The sequence below is a fragment of the Aspergillus foveolatus genome (genome assembly GCF_047715535.1).
Source record: "Aspergillus foveolatus strain CBS 279.81 unplaced genomic scaffold BDW70scaffold_30, whole genome shotgun sequence".
Lineage (NCBI taxonomy): Eukaryota > Fungi > Ascomycota > Eurotiomycetes > Eurotiales > Aspergillaceae > Aspergillus > Aspergillus foveolatus.
In genome coordinates this window covers 170602-186720 of record NW_027396094.1, presented here as the reverse complement: position 1 = coordinate 186720, position 16119 = coordinate 170602, and the positions used below count along the sequence as shown (strand labels likewise).

The window sequence follows — 16119 nt, the reverse complement described above, 5'->3', positions numbered from 1 at the left end:
CTCCTTATTGCCTGTCGACCGGCCCGGCCACCTTCTCTTCTGTTAGTCGAGACAATTGTATGGTCGTCAAAATGCCGCGTACGGTTTACTCTCTCAATGGACAGAGGGAGTTCCTGCGTCGCGTCAACACCCGGGTAGCAGCGTACTCTCCACTCATGGCGGATAGATAAGGCGATGGCCAGAAGTATTTACCTGTCAGGAGGATAAGATGTACTGCGGACTAGGCGGGACATACTACCTCTTGGGACAAAGTCCAGGCACGACATAACACCCCTAACGCTGCAGCAGTTGCTAAAGACCAGAAAACCCGAACATCAGTGCTTGTGTCACTTGGTGCTAAAAATTTTGATGGCTGTTCCTCGCAAGCCTTATATAATTGATTCTGCTCATCTAGATTGGTATCTGATTGGTACTCTGTACTGTGCATGCTCTCCAACTATGTCGCAATCATATTCTATCCCAGCCAATCAGCCTGCCCACGCACCCATTGCTCACCAACAGGCGCGATGGCGTGTTCAGGCACTTATAATCCCGCGGTCAGCCAATCTCCACGAGGGCTAAGTCATGCAACATCAACTCGTTCCGTCAACTATACAATGACCGCACCGATATCCATAGCCATTATCGGAGGCGGCCCAGGCGGCCTGGCCACTGCAATTGCAGTATCAAGGCTCCCTTTTGTCTCAGTCAAGTTGTACGAACAAGCCCCTGAACCTCGCGAGGTCGGCGCAGGCATTAGCATAGGGCGGAATGCGTGGAACGTGTTGAAGTTGCTGGGTGCTGCGGACGGCGTCAAGGGGAGGAAGATTGGGTTCTCGTGGCAAAGGAATGGCCGCACGGGGGAGCCAGTGAACCTAGATAGTGGCAGTTCTGCAGCACTAGCTGATCAGCATGATGATCCACGATATGCGTCGATTAGGGCTAGGCGGACGCGGTTGCAGGCAGCTCTTTTGGAGAAGGTGCCCGACGGGCTTATTCAGTTCGGGAAGAAGCTGCTGTCCATAGAAGATCTTGGACAAGGTCAGGGCGTCCGCCTGGGATTCAAAGATGGCACGGAGACGACGGCGGATCTTGTTGTTGGTGCTGATGGGATACGTTCGGTGGGTACCTTACCTATAAAGGTTACTAATGTAGATAGATATATGATATATGGCTGACCTGCTTGTTTTGCTAGATTGTACGACGCACCTTGTTCCCTGGCCACCATTTACATGTGACGGGTGCGTCTCGTCTCAGCCCTAGAAGCTAGAACTGACCTCTAACTGTCTATAGGCAACACTGCGTTCCGGGTCCTCATCCCGCTCTCCTCAATTGCCCATGTCAAAGACTTTCCCACATCAAATGGGTGGTGGCATGTCCTAAACGGCCACCTCTACTTCGCCCAGGTGGACGACGAGTCAGACCCAGAGCCGCGGCTCTGCGAGATCACCATCCGCTCTTACAATGAGCGTGTCAACCCCGACAGAACAGCCACCTGGGCAGTCCCAGTAACAAATGAGCACGTTCTTAGAAGGACTGGTGTACGCGTTTACGCACCTGTCACGTCACCTTGGGTCTTGTGCTGATGATTATTCCAGGAATATGACCCCCGGATCCAGGAAATACTCAAATTCGTCCCCGAGGGAACCTGGAGAGAGTTTGCGATGGTGGCTGGACCCTGTCTGCGAGATATCACGGCATGGGACAAGGTCGCCCTGATTGGAGACGCAAGCCATCCGCTCTCAGGGGCATTTGGATCCGGCGCGGCATTCGCAATGGAAGATGGCTGGATTTTAGCGCAGGCTCTGGCACTTGAGCATACGAGAAATTCCAGCGCTAGCGCGGTAATCCGGAAGTCATTGGAGATCTTTCAGCAGATTCGTGGTCCTTACTATGAGCGCATGTGAGTGCCCAAATTCCTGTACTCTGACTATGGTGCTCAAGTGCTAATTTGTGTTGTTCTGATAGGTACGATTACCTCTCGTCAAGGGAAAAGCACACCCAGGGTACTCGGAAAGAAGTTCCCGACTTTGACAGTATCATCAAGGCGAGGATAGCCGGGTTCGGGTTCGGTTCGAGCGGCAAAATGGACTGGATCTATAAGAATGACATTGCGCAGGTACGGCAAGAATATCTTGCTGAAGACCAAACAGCAAGGCTATAGGCCGGTGGGAGGCAAGGGCATGTAGATAGCTCTCATAAATAGATTCGTTGTTGGTAAGATGAATCTCCATCAATTATAGACATCGAATGATTGTCTCGCCGCTGGTATGAGCAACTGATACAGCAGCTGTTCTGGCTCTGTGCTGATTTATGGCAAACGGCATCAAGAAGAACTGCGTATAGCCTTGAGAGATCTGGTGTTGGCCTCAAATCGCAGACGGGTTCAATGGATTGCGGCCAGTACAAATCTTGAACATGAGCTGTAGAAAAATCGATTGTTTCGAATTATTGAAGAAGCGTACTCCGTAGTGGACCTGAATGTAGTGAATCTGAATGCAGCACTAATATCTTTGCTGCTATTTTTAAATGGGTATTGTATTATCTTAAGTAGATCTATTACGTATAATATTCTTTTTGCTTGCTAGGCTCTTAAGCTGTATAATTGATTAAGAAGGAGATATAAAGAATATAAGAATCTTTCTACAATACAAATAATTCTTCTTTAGCGGAAACGTGTTGTTATTCTATACTTAATGCGCATTTTGGAGGCTGGACCTGGATTCAAGGAGAGAACAAGACAAGAAAGAAGCCTATCAGATAGCACCCTTGGCCATGGATAGGGTATAAGGACGAGACATGCGGGATACCCTGCCAGTACGTCAAGCACTCTAGATCATCCCCAGAATAAACCGCAGAAGTCTAGATGTCTTGACTGCAGCACATCGACTTGGTCAGGTGGGACTGACTATGTGTTCAACGATCTTTGCATGATCTCACTGACTGCACGTCAGCTAATCTAGGGCTAAATAGAAGTTGGTGCGCTGAGTATCAGACTATTCTTTCATTTTCGATGGGACAAAACCTCTGGAGAACATGCAAATACTTCAATTGCTCTCATATGACTCAACGGCAACCTAGATTTAATAGTGCAAAGACCAAAACAAACCATTGAATCTTGTTTCGAGACAGAGTGCGGTTGTTAGCGAGCTGTCCCTACTAAATAGCCCGCTCTGGGCTTGGTCTCCTGCTAAACACGGTCTCAAGTCTGATATAGGAGCTCTATACCCGGTCCAACACCACCCCTCCCCTTCCTGGGGTCCCTCTTCCTCCCCTTCCTCCTCAACGCGAGAACGTCATTATTGCCTACACCAAAATGCTTCAAGATGCTTGGAAAGCGCCAATTAATTAAACCTATAGGACTAACTAACAACCAGCCAGCGCCCCTTACCTCCGAAACCTAGGACCACCCGCCAATACTCCCACCTCCACCACTTCCGCCAAAGCTGCTCCCTCCTATGCTGAAGCTTCCGATGCTTTCATTGTCCGTTGCAGTGCATTGCGTCTGCGTTGGCACAGTCGCACTGGTCTCGGCGCGCCCCGTAGTAACCTGGTTTGTAACATGTTGCGGCTTCAAAAGTTCCGGCGGACGGAGCATCCATCGCGGTTTCAGAGTGCCGGGCACATACCTGTCTCTCATCGTCTCCTCCAAATGAGACGGTAACGGCCACCTCAGTTTTCTGTTCCTTAACCACAGCTTCACAATATCGCGTTTCCTTTCCGAGGGTGATGTGATGCGATGCAAAACAGCGGGATTGTTGATAAACAGCAGGTCGCCGTTATTCAGACGCAGTGAAACAGAGGTTGCTCTAGCGTGACCATCTACCTCTTTCACAACACCGGTGCTAAATCCCCTTTCAAGGTAGTCCCCGTCTTTACGACGAGTTGCGTGAACGGATTCTATGTCCCGGCGTGGTCTAGATCTGTACTTGGATCCTGTGTTCATAATAATTCTGCCCTGGTTCGGAACGGACCTAGAGCCCTATATTAAGAACAAGCTGGGCCCAGCACAGTTTCATGGCTTGGTTTGGCTATGTAAGCGTGGAAGAAATATAGGCATATCTCCAATCGGGTTAAGGCGTAGGAGGTCCCATCGGGAGATATCGGCTTCCTCAACCACTGATGCTGCATTTGATATGTTTAAGGCTCAACTGCGCAAACTCAGCCTGAGACTACTAGCCGTTCAAGTCAAGGAAAGTCAAGGAAACTTACTCCGTAGTAGATTAAGCCTGGTAAGGCTGAGCCTCCACTGACATCCCCCTTAACCTGGATTGCACCACCAAGTATAGAATCGTATACTCTCTGGCACATATATTGTCCTACCAACAGTATTTTCTTTTATTTACGTTATATGTTCGTTAGGACATAGAAAGCTAGAAGACATCGTAAGTAGACTATATGCAGACAGAGAGCGTACAACCCCAACCCTACTGATGAGTTCGTTTGTCTTGCGATTACCATTGTACACAAATGATAATGGGATGAATTCTTGACTAGATAAAGATATTTAGAGCCAAATCGAACTGTACTATATGTCTGTTTTAGCCTCTCGTGACTCCTGCAAAGAAGCCATGAAGTGGCTGATTAGACTTTCCTTATCAGGGCCGTCGCTCTTACATGGTATCCTTTCAATCTTATTGTTGATATTTTTGATGAGTGTTTGGGAAGCAACTTCCATGACCTGCATGAGTTCCACAAACCAACTGATCCGTCTTTTATACCAGACTTCACCCTCGCATGCGGCATCCCATGTGTCTTTAGATCGAATGTACTGATGCTCTAGCCAGATGACATACTCGGCCATGGAGTTCGCCAAAGGGACAACGTCGAAATCAACTTCTGTATTGAATATATGGCAAAACGCATCATTCTTATAGTCAACCTGATACGGTTCCTATCCTTGTCAGATGCCTCACGGACTTGGGCTTGAGGAACTTACAACCGTAGGGCCCTTGGAGTTATTGCGCTCTCCTTTGCGCTTCGCCTCAAGTCGTTCTTTGTGTTTCTCTTTGAGCATAAGGATCCATTCAGACCTCAAACACTCAAGTGTCTTGTGGGTCAATGGAAGCATTTCCTCTTCAAGATTCGCAATAATCTCTTCTTCCTCATCTAGAATTTCGTCGATGTCTGCCTCAGTCATATGCTTTCTCGGCCAGGGAAGCTCCCAGCTCAATACGTTGTTCCCTCTGTGACAGCACACATGCGTTATCCCCGCTCTTTCAAAACAATTTCTGCGTAAAAATCCTAGTGCGAGCCTTTTCGAGGCCTCACGACCTCTGAGTTCCTCAACGAGGGAGAGAAATTCCAATGCCCACACAAAGGCGGGTGCTTTTGTCATTGTATCAACAAAAGTAATATCAAAGGCCGCAGGCAGGAAGCAACCCTCGGGAGAGCAGGCACACCGGCAACCGTCCGATATAAAAATGTCGAGGTTGGCCTTTAGGCATATCCGAATGGAATCCATTATATCAAAAGTCCTGAAGTTCAGCAATTGCAGATGCTGGAGCAGCGGGAACAGGAGGGTACGTCCTTCGTGGTCCACATGGTTTATGTTGATTCCGTAGTCAAGCAAGGACTGGGTGAGTGTTGCATCTAATACCGGGACCAGCGAGAATATGGCAGGCTTCCCTGCACTGTTTGGTTGACCAAACAGTTCGAAACCGTGTCGCGCCAACACTTTGACATCATCGTGGCTTGAGACAAAATGGAGAAGATTGTTATCTTCAGTTCCGTCACGAGGATTACCAAATCTTATGTTGACATCTGAACATAGACCCACGAGCTTTGCAAAATAAATACTCCATTCGTTAGCCAGATACGTTTCACGAGATATGAGTCGCATCAGCGCGCAGCAGGTGAAGTACTGGCAAACACTCTCTGGGTAGCTCTCTTGAACCGTGTCTAGGATGTCCATTATTAATGGCCAATGGCTGCGAGCAGCCGCATAATCGATAAAGTTCCTCTTCCATCTGTTATCGCGGATGAAAGGATTTGCCCCTTGATTGATGAGCAAGCGAACCACGTCTGTCTCGCCCATTCCAGCAGCATACATTAAAGGAGTGATACCGTGGTTGTCCTGGATGTCCATGTCATGGCCACTTTGGACAAGCAGACGGACTGTTTCCACATTGCGAACCGCCAGATGTAAAGGCGTCTGACCTAGAAAGTTCCTCTCCGTATGCAACGACGAGCATGCGAGAAACGAAGTCACCGAGGTTGGATGATGTAGAAGCACGATCTCGTGAAGGGGCGTTAATCCACCAAAGCCTTTTACTGCCCATCAATGAATGCATAGAATGTACAGAGTATGATTACTTTACTTACCTGGGCTAGCACTGGCAAGTATCGCAAGGTAATCGATGAAAAAAGGGTCCGGCGTGATTTCCTCGGCAATCCAATTTGGCGAACAGGGGGACGGCCATTCCTCGTAAACTGGCGACTCTATAGCGCCCGGGTCAAAGCCACATGCGAGAATCGCCTCTAGCAAGTCGATATGGGGACCTTCGCCAATCCACTTGGCACATTGAACCAGGAACCTGTGAAGCGGATATCAGCCTGAGTAATCTCGGCTACAATATCTGGGCTGCAACTTACCTTTGGTCTAGACTTTCAAGCGTCATTCCCAATTCGCTGGCAAAGAATTTCAGAAGCTCGAACTGTTCATTCGTGCGCTGACCTCGATTTGGGCCGTAGTATAGGAGCTCCTATTGTATGGTTAGACCAGCATAGTGGGAGGCAGTCTCACTGATTCCGCACCTGAACATAGTTGCGCCCGCCTGGATGTATATGTCGATTTAACGAGGGGTCACATCTTCTGAGCTCCTGAAATGTCTCCTGAACCTCAGACAGTTCCAGCAGCCCCCATTTGAACCGCCAAAGTGCCTCGAAGCCGGGCGAGGTGTATTTCACCACTCGTTCTATGCTGAGACCCGGTCTAAGCGAGTAACTTCCAGCGCCGGTGATGAATTCAACGGCAGCATTTACCATGAATGGGATTCCGTATCTAGAGAGGGCAAACTGTAGGCTCCAACGGTAGCGAGAAGCTGTACACTTCGCATTGCTACATTTTTTAAAGAATGTGGACGGTGAGGTATACTCAAACGCCCAGAAACGAGCTGAGCTGCGGTGGGTCAAATGACAGGAGCAGTGGCAGTGCCTGACAGGACAGTCCAACGCCCGCGACCGTCGTGGTGAAGTTACTAGATAGCTCGCGTGAGCTGTATGTGGCGGAATGGGCTCCGCGATGCTGGCGCGACTTGCAGGCGTAGAAGGCTGTTCTGGCGCGTTGGGAATCATAGCACTGTTGACAACGGATGAAGTTACAGCGAGGGTCATATCCTGAGCCAGCCTCTGAGTCAAGTGTTGAGAGTTTAATGCAATTGTACTGCGAGAAGGTCGAGCGTCAGCCATTTTTTCTATGATCCGCGTTAGGAGACTCACAAGGTCAAATCTAATATGACGGAGTCAAGCCTCTGCCCGACGTCGCTGAGCTGACTTTTGATGCCTTCGCCATGTCGAGCACCCTGCAGTTTTTTACCCAGATGGGATAGCTTTTCACTCATTCGCTGGAGGGTATTGTCGACGCTACTGTACTCAAGTTGACAGTTCTCAATAGCAGAATCGACCATTCTAGACGTTATTCTAGAAGTTTGAACTGTCTCAAGGAATAGCAATTTTTCCCGCAGCCCCTCAAGACGCCTGATAAGCGACTCCAGTTCACCGCTAGCTTTGTTCTTGCTGTACTCGCGAATATCCCGCAGTCGTCTGATCGTTTCGCTGATTTGAAGCGCAAAGGCTGCTACCCCGATACCGGCGGAGACTACTCCAACAACCTCCGCCATACTGCCGTACCTTGTGACTTCGTTTGGTGTATGGAGAGAGGGAGAGTCGTGGAGAGGATCATGAAGCAGCTCGGTGGGCGAGTGCGCACGAGCTAGCCGCCGTCGCGGGGTCCTGTCAGCCTTGCCAACAACTCAGCCTCATCAGACAACCAATGATGTCTGAAACAACTGCAGAGCATAAGATAAAGAATATAGAGTATTGCCGTTGATTAGGGCAACACGGAAATCACAAGGCCGCCTGCGGACAACACTCGGATATACCAGTTCATCGGTCATCTTAGAATCGACGTTCAAATTGGGGTTCACCCCATCAATGCCAATAGCATTTCACCTTCAATCTATTACGTCGGGTTTTTCCCAGAGCAATCTCGCAAGAAGACAGAAAACCCTTCCCACCAGCCTTTCATCGAGACCTGGATACTTCTGCCTTAAAAAAAAGTCACGTGCTGTTCATACCCTACCATGGCCTCAGTACCGGATGGATGCTGTTAATGGAGGATGCAGAGAGACTGACATTTCTGGGAGAATCTAGCTTTTAGCGTTAGAACTATAACAGAGAGTAGGGCGAGATTTTTCGTACCGCTGCCCGCTTGGGCAGACCCCAGCACGAAAATGTGTCGAGGTAGAGCAATGGTAGACATTTTGATCATTGTGGGTGGACAGTCAAGTTACCCGAAAGATGTTCCGTGTGCTTAGCCAGAGATATGCAAGGCAACACTACCTAGAGGAGATGGGCATTTAGTCGTCTGTGGCGCGAATGGATGGGATGACCAACAAATCTTCGTCTAGTATGCTTGAATAGGATTATGACTCTCCAGATGCTGCATTGGTCGAAGTATGCGCCTAGCTATGCCATTATACTGCCCTATTTCATGCGAGACTCAGAACGACTTTCATGTCCATGAATACCCACGAAAGCGGGGTGACCTACTACATTCACCCACTCGATCTAACCGGTAGAGTATATCTAATCATCCACTTTTCCGTTCCACGATGATGTTTGACCAGACTAGGTTTTTGGGGGTGGATATAAAGTTGTTGAATTGCCATTGAAAGAGCATAAAATTTGGCTAGAACCCGTATAATCTGACCTCTGTCGCAAAGAGCCCAAAAGCCATTTTCCACGGCCATTCAGCCCTGCCTGTGAGCGAGAGCGGGCTTTCTCGTCAAACCATTTTGCATGCGGCGCTCTTTAGAACGAGGCTGTAACTAAGCGCCCGCAGCAAATGATTGGTGATGGGCGCCCCAGTGCTACTTTGAGTGCAGCCAGGAAGAAGCGTCGACCCAAGAAAATGAAGCGCCTAACAGTGCCACAGACCTTTCTTTTTAGTGCCTTAGTCTGACAGGTCTATAAAACCGTAATGGTAGTCATCCTCTCTCTATCTTCATCAACGCAGCAAGAATCGGTAAATAAAGCAAAGATTTACAGGACTAGCTGCCTTGTCTTTTCGTGTGACAACACTACAGTACCTTAACCCTCAAAAAAAAGGCAGCGGGGATCTTATATCTGAATCTAGAGCCTTTCTGCTCAGCCCCTCAGTATCATTTTATTATTTTTTTGTTTGTTAGCCAACTCACCGGCCAAAATGATCCACCCAGCCGTCCTTCGGCGCCAGTATGACGAGTTATGCAAGGCCGAGAGCAGCAAGGATGGAATTATCAAAGTATGTTGCCTTCTTAAACGTCCCGTGAAACACATGACAAGCTGACCCTTTCGCTAGAACCTTTTCGAGTATATTGAAGATCTTGAGGAAAAGCTTCAAATTGAAAAGAATGAGGTCGATTCTCAAAGGCGGGCGGTTATTTCGCTCAGAGACGAGCGAAACGAGTTCAAAGCTCAGATGGAGGACCTCGTTGCTGAGAAAGTGAGTTGCTGCCTCTATATTTCCTGATAGTCTCCTGACGCAGCGATACAGCGTAAATTCGATTATGTATCTGTTTTAGTAGATGGTGATTGTATGAATGTAGGTGATATGTGTCTATCCAAAGAGGGCGCGACTCCTAACAAACATCAGTTCCAGAACCGGTTTATCCAGGATGGCAAAAAGGGTGGCCACGATGCTGCACAGGCTTTGATCCACGCAGTACAGGAGCATATCAAAGAGATTGACCCCAAGGCGAGTCCAATTATCAGCTGCAATATCCGGGTCTATTCGAATTTGCAGGGCTTAGCCAAGGTCTACCGCGAGACCGGCATCCTTCGTCCTGACCAAGACTTATCTGCTTTTATTCGAGGTTTCAATATGGAAAGTCCGCTGTGTGACTTTGTCGATGCGGGTGATGGGAAAGAATGTGCTGATGTCAAGATAAAAGGTTGCCCATACCAGTCAGTCCCCCTCAGCCAGGAGTACTAACCAACATGTATGGGAATAGGTTTGTTCGCAGAGGATATCAACAACATCCACTGTCGCCGCATTATCTTCTGCGCGTCCGCAGATAGCGGCTACGTGCGTGTTTTGGGTCCCCATCGTGGATCAAGACGTATATCTCTCGTCAAGGGGCCTCCTTTCCCCCGCGAGATGGCCGAACTGGCTGCGAGCTTGGAGACCGTGACATTCTCAGATGTATTCAAATCGTCCAAGTTGTTACCCCCAGTCAGGCGATCATCATCTCAAGACACCGCCAGTCCAGCAATAACGTCCACCAACATGCCCGCCATAGTGCCTAACCATAACTCCATCCTCAACTACGCCTCGGCGGCGAAGGCCGCTGCGGCGGCTACAATTGCACCAACGAAGGACAGCAACACTAAATCAAAGTCCAAGCCTCGGCTATCAGTCTGTCTTAATGCCCGCAATCAGCGCATCGATAGTGTCCTCAAAAAATCGTCTAAAGAGGCTATCGCTGCACTCAAGAGCCGCAAACTCTGCAACCAGTTCCATATCCTGGGATACTGCCACAACATGGCTATGTACGGCAACTGCACGCACGAACACGGGACTGAGCTCAGCATACAGGAACTTAATGATCTGATGCGCATTGCACGCTGGAGTCCATGCTTTAGTGGGCTTATGTGCCGCGATGTTAACTGTATCTCTGGCCACCAGTGTCCTTATCAAGATCACTGTACGTATAAGGGTGATTGTAAATTCAAGGATACGCACAACGTGGATACGGTTATTGTGAGTACATTGGAAGTTTAAACTCATAAATTCTTCTTGATTACTTATAATTTTATTTTCTTATTTTATTGTTATATTTTTACCTACTGGTATAGTCAGGAATGCAAAGTCCACACTGAAATTTGTTTGTTTTTGTGGACACGGGAATATAGACGGCAATATAGAGTAGTTAATGCACTATGTGCTAATGGCTGCTTAAGGCTCTTAAGATCTTTAAAGGGTGCTCGGGTTACATACGGCTCCCTCCGAGATCGCACTTGTCGCAGGGCTTACTAGACAGTCTTGCACATGTAATGCCGCTATATCAGATGATAGCAAATGGTTATATGTGTGTAAGCCAGAAAAGACGTGCTGAGAGGCAAGGCACGTGGCTAGAGCGCTTCGAGACAAGTATTTATACTTAAGCAGTTCGGCAAAGGGTATAATATTAGACCAAGGCAGAAGCGGCTAATGCAGGTCGAGGACGGACTTTGTTAGAATCCTTGCATAAAGAAATAACGTGATACAATTCAGGCAATTAACGAAAGCCAGGTCTGCGATGGCCTGATCTGTGGCGAAGCCAGAATATGTTGAGATATTCAGCTCATATCGCCAGATCCCGACAAACAGGACAGTTAGAGATGTAAAACAATATAGGTGGTATGCACCACCACCGCCGGGCTTCTGCCCTGCGGCATGCCTTGTAAGCCTATCACTCATACCATCTGTGTACCCTCACCATCGCTCGGACACCCAAGGGCATCCTCTATATCTTGGATCAGACCGGCGACTGGCTCGGACACTAACGCCAGCGCTTCCTGAACAAGACCCAGGATTTGGCATACGACGCCCAATATATCGAGCTGACGAGTCCGCAGACGGGTAGACGGCACGATAGTGTCTCGAGTTGCTGCACAGTTGCTGGTGCTAAACGCATTGACAAGATCACTGTAACCCGCCGTGAAGGACTCGATGGCGGCGAGACGCGGCTCGAGTTGAGGAAGAAGTGAGGAGGACGTGCCGGAGGGAATATATTGGGTCAGGTTGAGAAGAGGGCCAAGGTTGGCGTTGAATGCCTCCAGTTCGGAGCAGGGCATATAAATTGGAGGGAGGGAGATGGACGATCTAGAGACAGAGACCGACGAAGAGGAGGAGGCGGCATACGCAACTTCACCTAGAAGGGCGAAGAGATGCAGGAAGAGAAGAGTCATGTTTGCTGGGCCTCGGTAGACTTGAGAGACGGCTGTAACACGCAGATTTACGAAGACAGAAGAGCTTCAACAGGATGGGATAAACGCCTTAAGTAGTCGGCCATTGAGGTGAATAAGGTGAATTATGCGGTGTATTATGCCATTCTACCAGATTCTGCGTAATGCATTAACTGACCGAACAGTAGGAGACGATGCTTCCGGTTAGTTTCTAACGCCTTGATAATTTTCTTCGCCTATGTACCCGCTATCATGCTTGCTTGAACAAGTCTATCACAAGTGCCGGAAGGTCTTGTAAGCTAATTGGCGGCACATGTGTTTTCGAACTGAAGCATGAACCCTGCCTAGGTTAAACGAAATGACCGGCCATTGTACGTATCGCAGAGATTCCAGCACATTCACAGCGATAGCACACCGGACCTCAGAGATACAAGGGGTGATGGTGCAACGCGTCCCGAAATGTACCTACTAAATTCGACTCAGCACTTCCTCGAGTTCCTGGATGAGGAGGACCTATTAAGAATATCCTATGTAGGCGCAGGGCCCGTGATCCAGTGGCTTGAAGCCATCCACTTCAACTGCATGTTGCTCGGGCACAGCTTGGACCAGGAGAAACATGTTCACCAAAAGAGAAATGGCATGGTGTGTTTCGTAAGCCTCTACGGGGGATGGTTGTCTCCAATTACCTCGGCAGCCCTGAGCCCTAAGCACGATTTGTGGCCATCAGGGCGTGGTTCGAGGATGCAGAGGCTTGTCTGGAGTGGTTGACTTGATATCGTTTGCGAGATTCCTCCTTGCTAAGTAGTGAACAGTTCACCAAGAGGACCGGTTTGTCCATCGGACAATTCCTCACGTGCGATAATAATCAATTGTTCCAGGGCGGACGCTTTGAGGCCCTGGCATGAGTGCCAATTCTTGGCTCAAGAACATATCACGTACGGTTTATTTCTCTCGATGTTGTTGCTCATGTGTTCTAGCACAAACGTCTTGAATGGAATTTGGTCAATACTGAGTGTGATCCATATCCACGGCTATCCAAGACAAGGTGCTTTACCCCGTACATGTGCGCATCAAGGAGGGATCGTTGGGCAAGTCAATTGCAGTATCCTGAACATAGCCCTATATATGAACCTAAAGGAGCACTCTATGCACATCATCATCTCACACGTTGTATCTCCTAACGAGGCTCGAACTGTACGGCTACGCTGTCCACCCTAGACATACCATAGTCTCGACGATAGCGTATCTACGTTGTTTCGACACCTGACCACATACCAGATCACACCAAGCTTCCTTGCAGGTGAAAGGAATGGTGTTATAATGCGCAGCTGTTTAATGGTAATAGGGCCGCTACGACGTGGACTTATCCCGACTTTCAAGTTGCGTTATACTCTTGGCAATAAGGAGACATAACCGGCCGGGGCTCACGAGTGAGACGCACACGGCCCCAAAAGAGGATGTCATAGTAGACCAAAGCTTGCGGTCGAGGCAAGGGCATCAGTTTCAATGACCCCCAACAAAGTGCAGATAGGATTAGCAGACGATGTACGTTCTCTTGCTCAACACTGCTTTACTCAAATATTTCGCCTCACCTACCAATTAGAATTGTTTACATGAAGGATACGAGAACCGAGAAGCCTATTATTTCCCCCTGTCCTTGGACGATGGTGGAATCGACGAGAAGCTTAGGGTTGCGGTATAGACTTTGCTTGAAGGGTCAGAGATTATTGCAAAGACCAACAGGCACAACTGAGTAGAGAGCCTAGTTCATTAGTGCCTATAGTTTATCGCAATATACAGCATGTGAATCTATAATCATGTAAACAATCTGTCACCCCCAATCCGGTCTACCCTTCTGTCCATCTATAAAGCCGGCACCGCTCCCTCTGCGCTTTTCCCGCCTTCCTTGACACTCCTCCACTCAAAGAAACAAGAAACAACAAAGGCTGCCAGAAACAACGCCAAACTGAGCCGATAGGTATCCCTCAATCCGTCTAAGAACGCCAATATCACATTCTCCAACTGATCCAGTTGTCCCAACTGCTCAAGTACATGTCTCATCTCTGTAGCGCCCGCTTCAACGATTGCCGCTGGATCGACAGACGGCGCATACTTGACTACCCCTTCAATAAGCCCGTTCTGGAAAAGCGACTGTGCAACCGCAATGAATAGTGCGCCGCCCAGCGTCTGAAAGAACATCACCGCCGCAGTACCCTGCGGGATATCGTCGGGCTTGGAGGCAAGCGAGGTCTGAACGGCTGTCATTGGGACTTGGAATCCTGCGCCGACGCCGGCTCCGAGGAGGATCTGGTACCCAATCCACTTTCCCGAGGAGATATCGATCGAGTAGAGAGTTATTAGGCCTCCGCCGATGGAGGCAATGGCTGTACTCGCAATCAGAAAAGGCGTATAGTAGCCGAAGATCGTAACAAGAATGCCAGTTAGCACGGACGAGACAACGGTTGCCAGCATGAGCGGGAGGAGCTGGATGCCCGATGTCATGGCCGACGAGCCGCGGACGCTCTGGAAGAAGATCGGGAGGTAGTAGACAAGCACGAAGAAAGAGCCGCCGAAGAGGAGGGCGTAGATCGTTGATGTGATGACGGAGCGCTGGGTCATGATCCGCGGTGGGAGAGTTGCGCGGTCACCGAGTTTGATTTGAGAGTATATGGTTAGGATCGCTAGGACGCCGAAGGTGACGAAGAGCCCAATTATGCGACCGTTGCTCCACGCGTATTTGTTTCCGCCCCATTGTAATGCGAGCAGAAGGCAGATGATACAGGGAATCAGCAAGGCAGCGCCGATGAAGTCGATTTGCTTGATGCGGTCGAGGAGTGGCGTGGCTTTGCTGGATTGGTTTTGCTCGGGGAGCTGCAGGATAAAGGCTACTATTGCCATGGAGACACCGCCGATGGGCAGGCTAGTAAAGATCAAGTGTTAGTGAATGATGGGTTGAATGCCGTGACCGAGCGACATACTTGATGTAGAAGCACCACCTCCAGGAGACAGAATCAGTGAAGGCGCCGCCCAACAGTGGTCCGGCAATGGATGCGATGCCCCAAACCATGCCGAACATGCCGAAGACGAGCGGGCGTTTAGGTAGTGGTACTATTTAGGTCAGAAGATTCAGCAGTAAACGGAATGGTCCAAGGCAACCCACCACATAGTGCAATGATAACCAGCGCACCGGAAAAAATACCCGCGACGCCTATACCAGCGACGGCCCGTCCGACGATAAGGACGGTACTCGATGGTGCGACGGCGCATATCAAAGACCCCAGCTCAAAGAGGAAGACGGCGCACAGGAACGCCCATTTTGCCTGTAGCCGTCAGACCAACTGGCCCATGTGCCTCTCCAAGGGGATGAAAGAGGGCAAGGGAGAACAAACGCTGAAAATCTTATAGAGCCGGCCATAGGACGGTTGCAGTGCTGTGGAAGTGAGAAAATATGCACTGCCGTACCACGCAATATCCTCAATGCTCTTGAACTGGTTCGTGATTTCGGGGATGGCTACCCCTATGATCGTCTGGTCGAGGGCGACGAGAAAGACAGACAGGTATAACCCTAGGATGATCACGGCAACTTTAGTGAAGCCGGGATACTCGGGCTCATCGGCTGCAGCATCGGCGGCCTTCTCGTCGGGGTGCTTCTCAATATCCATTATACTTGTTCAAGACTTGTTCAGAGGGATTGGGTGTGGCAGTCTGGGGAATATCAGATTGGGACGCTTCCAAGTGCCGCTTTATAAACATCGTCTTCGTCAGTTGAATCCCCCATGGGTAGCCTAGTCTTCAGCAACAACCGGTGCACGGAGTTTACAGGCCCGATATTTCCTAGACGGAGGGTGACTCAGGTCTCAGCCCGATTTCGTGGTTCGGGGCCATGATTCTTGCCGAATACGAGGAGGATTTGACTCTGCAGGATCCGAGTGGATTTGCGCTCTACCGTATACAGTCTAGCCTCCCTCATTAACGTTAGCGAGCTGAGCT

The 16119-nt window shown here is 49.3% G+C and overlaps 5 protein-coding genes across 5 annotated transcripts; 2 read left to right on the top strand and 3 right to left on the bottom strand.

The window, feature by feature from the left end:
* Positions 1-596: 596 nt before the first annotated feature.
* On the top strand, positions 597-2159 carry BDW70DRAFT_168905 (uncharacterized protein; the record flags this gene model as incomplete). Its single annotated transcript, XM_073742579.1, has 5 exons — positions 597-1100; positions 1175-1220; positions 1273-1520; positions 1578-1882; positions 1948-2159. The coding sequence occupies 5 exons, from the start codon at positions 597-599 to the stop codon at positions 2141-2143; spliced, it is 1299 nt and encodes a 432-aa protein (XP_073595193.1). The 3' UTR covers positions 2144-2159.
* Positions 2160-4507: 2348 nt separating this feature from the next.
* BDW70DRAFT_168904 (ankyrin repeat domain-containing protein) lies at positions 4508-7820 on the bottom strand (the record flags this gene model as incomplete). Its single annotated transcript, XM_073742578.1, has 6 exons — positions 4508-4873; positions 4919-6246; positions 6304-6515; positions 6574-6683; positions 6736-7099; positions 7420-7820. The coding sequence occupies 6 exons, from the start codon at positions 7818-7820 to the stop codon at positions 4508-4510; spliced, it is 2781 nt and encodes a 926-aa protein (XP_073595192.1).
* Positions 7821-9289: 1469 nt separating this feature from the next.
* Positions 9290-10963, top strand: BDW70DRAFT_168902 (CCCH zinc finger DNA binding protein; the record flags this gene model as incomplete). The annotated part of the gene is made up of 4 exons (XM_073742577.1): positions 9290-9484; positions 9542-9685; positions 9836-10097; positions 10194-10963. Exons 1-4 carry the CDS (start codon positions 9407-9409, stop codon positions 10961-10963), a joined length of 1254 nt encoding a protein of 417 aa, XP_073595191.1. The 5' UTR covers positions 9290-9406.
* A 426-nt stretch (positions 10964-11389) lies between these two features.
* Positions 11390-12132, bottom strand: BDW70DRAFT_160777 (uncharacterized protein; the record flags this gene model as incomplete). Its single annotated transcript, XM_073740897.1, has 2 exons — positions 11390-11610; positions 11661-12132. 2 exons carry the CDS (start codon positions 12130-12132, stop codon positions 11390-11392), a joined length of 693 nt encoding a protein of 230 aa, XP_073595190.1.
* Positions 12133-13917: 1785 nt separating this feature from the next.
* Positions 13918-15984, bottom strand: BDW70DRAFT_137848 (major facilitator superfamily domain-containing protein). The gene is made up of 4 exons (XM_073737111.1): positions 15519-15984; positions 15290-15449; positions 15108-15237; positions 13918-15049 (listed from the first exon to the last, which is right to left on the bottom strand). The coding sequence occupies exons 1-4, from the start codon at positions 15789-15791 to the stop codon at positions 13993-13995; spliced, it is 1620 nt and encodes a 539-aa protein (XP_073595189.1). The 5' UTR covers positions 15792-15984; the 3' UTR covers positions 13918-13992.
* Positions 15985-16119: the final 135 nt, after the last annotated feature.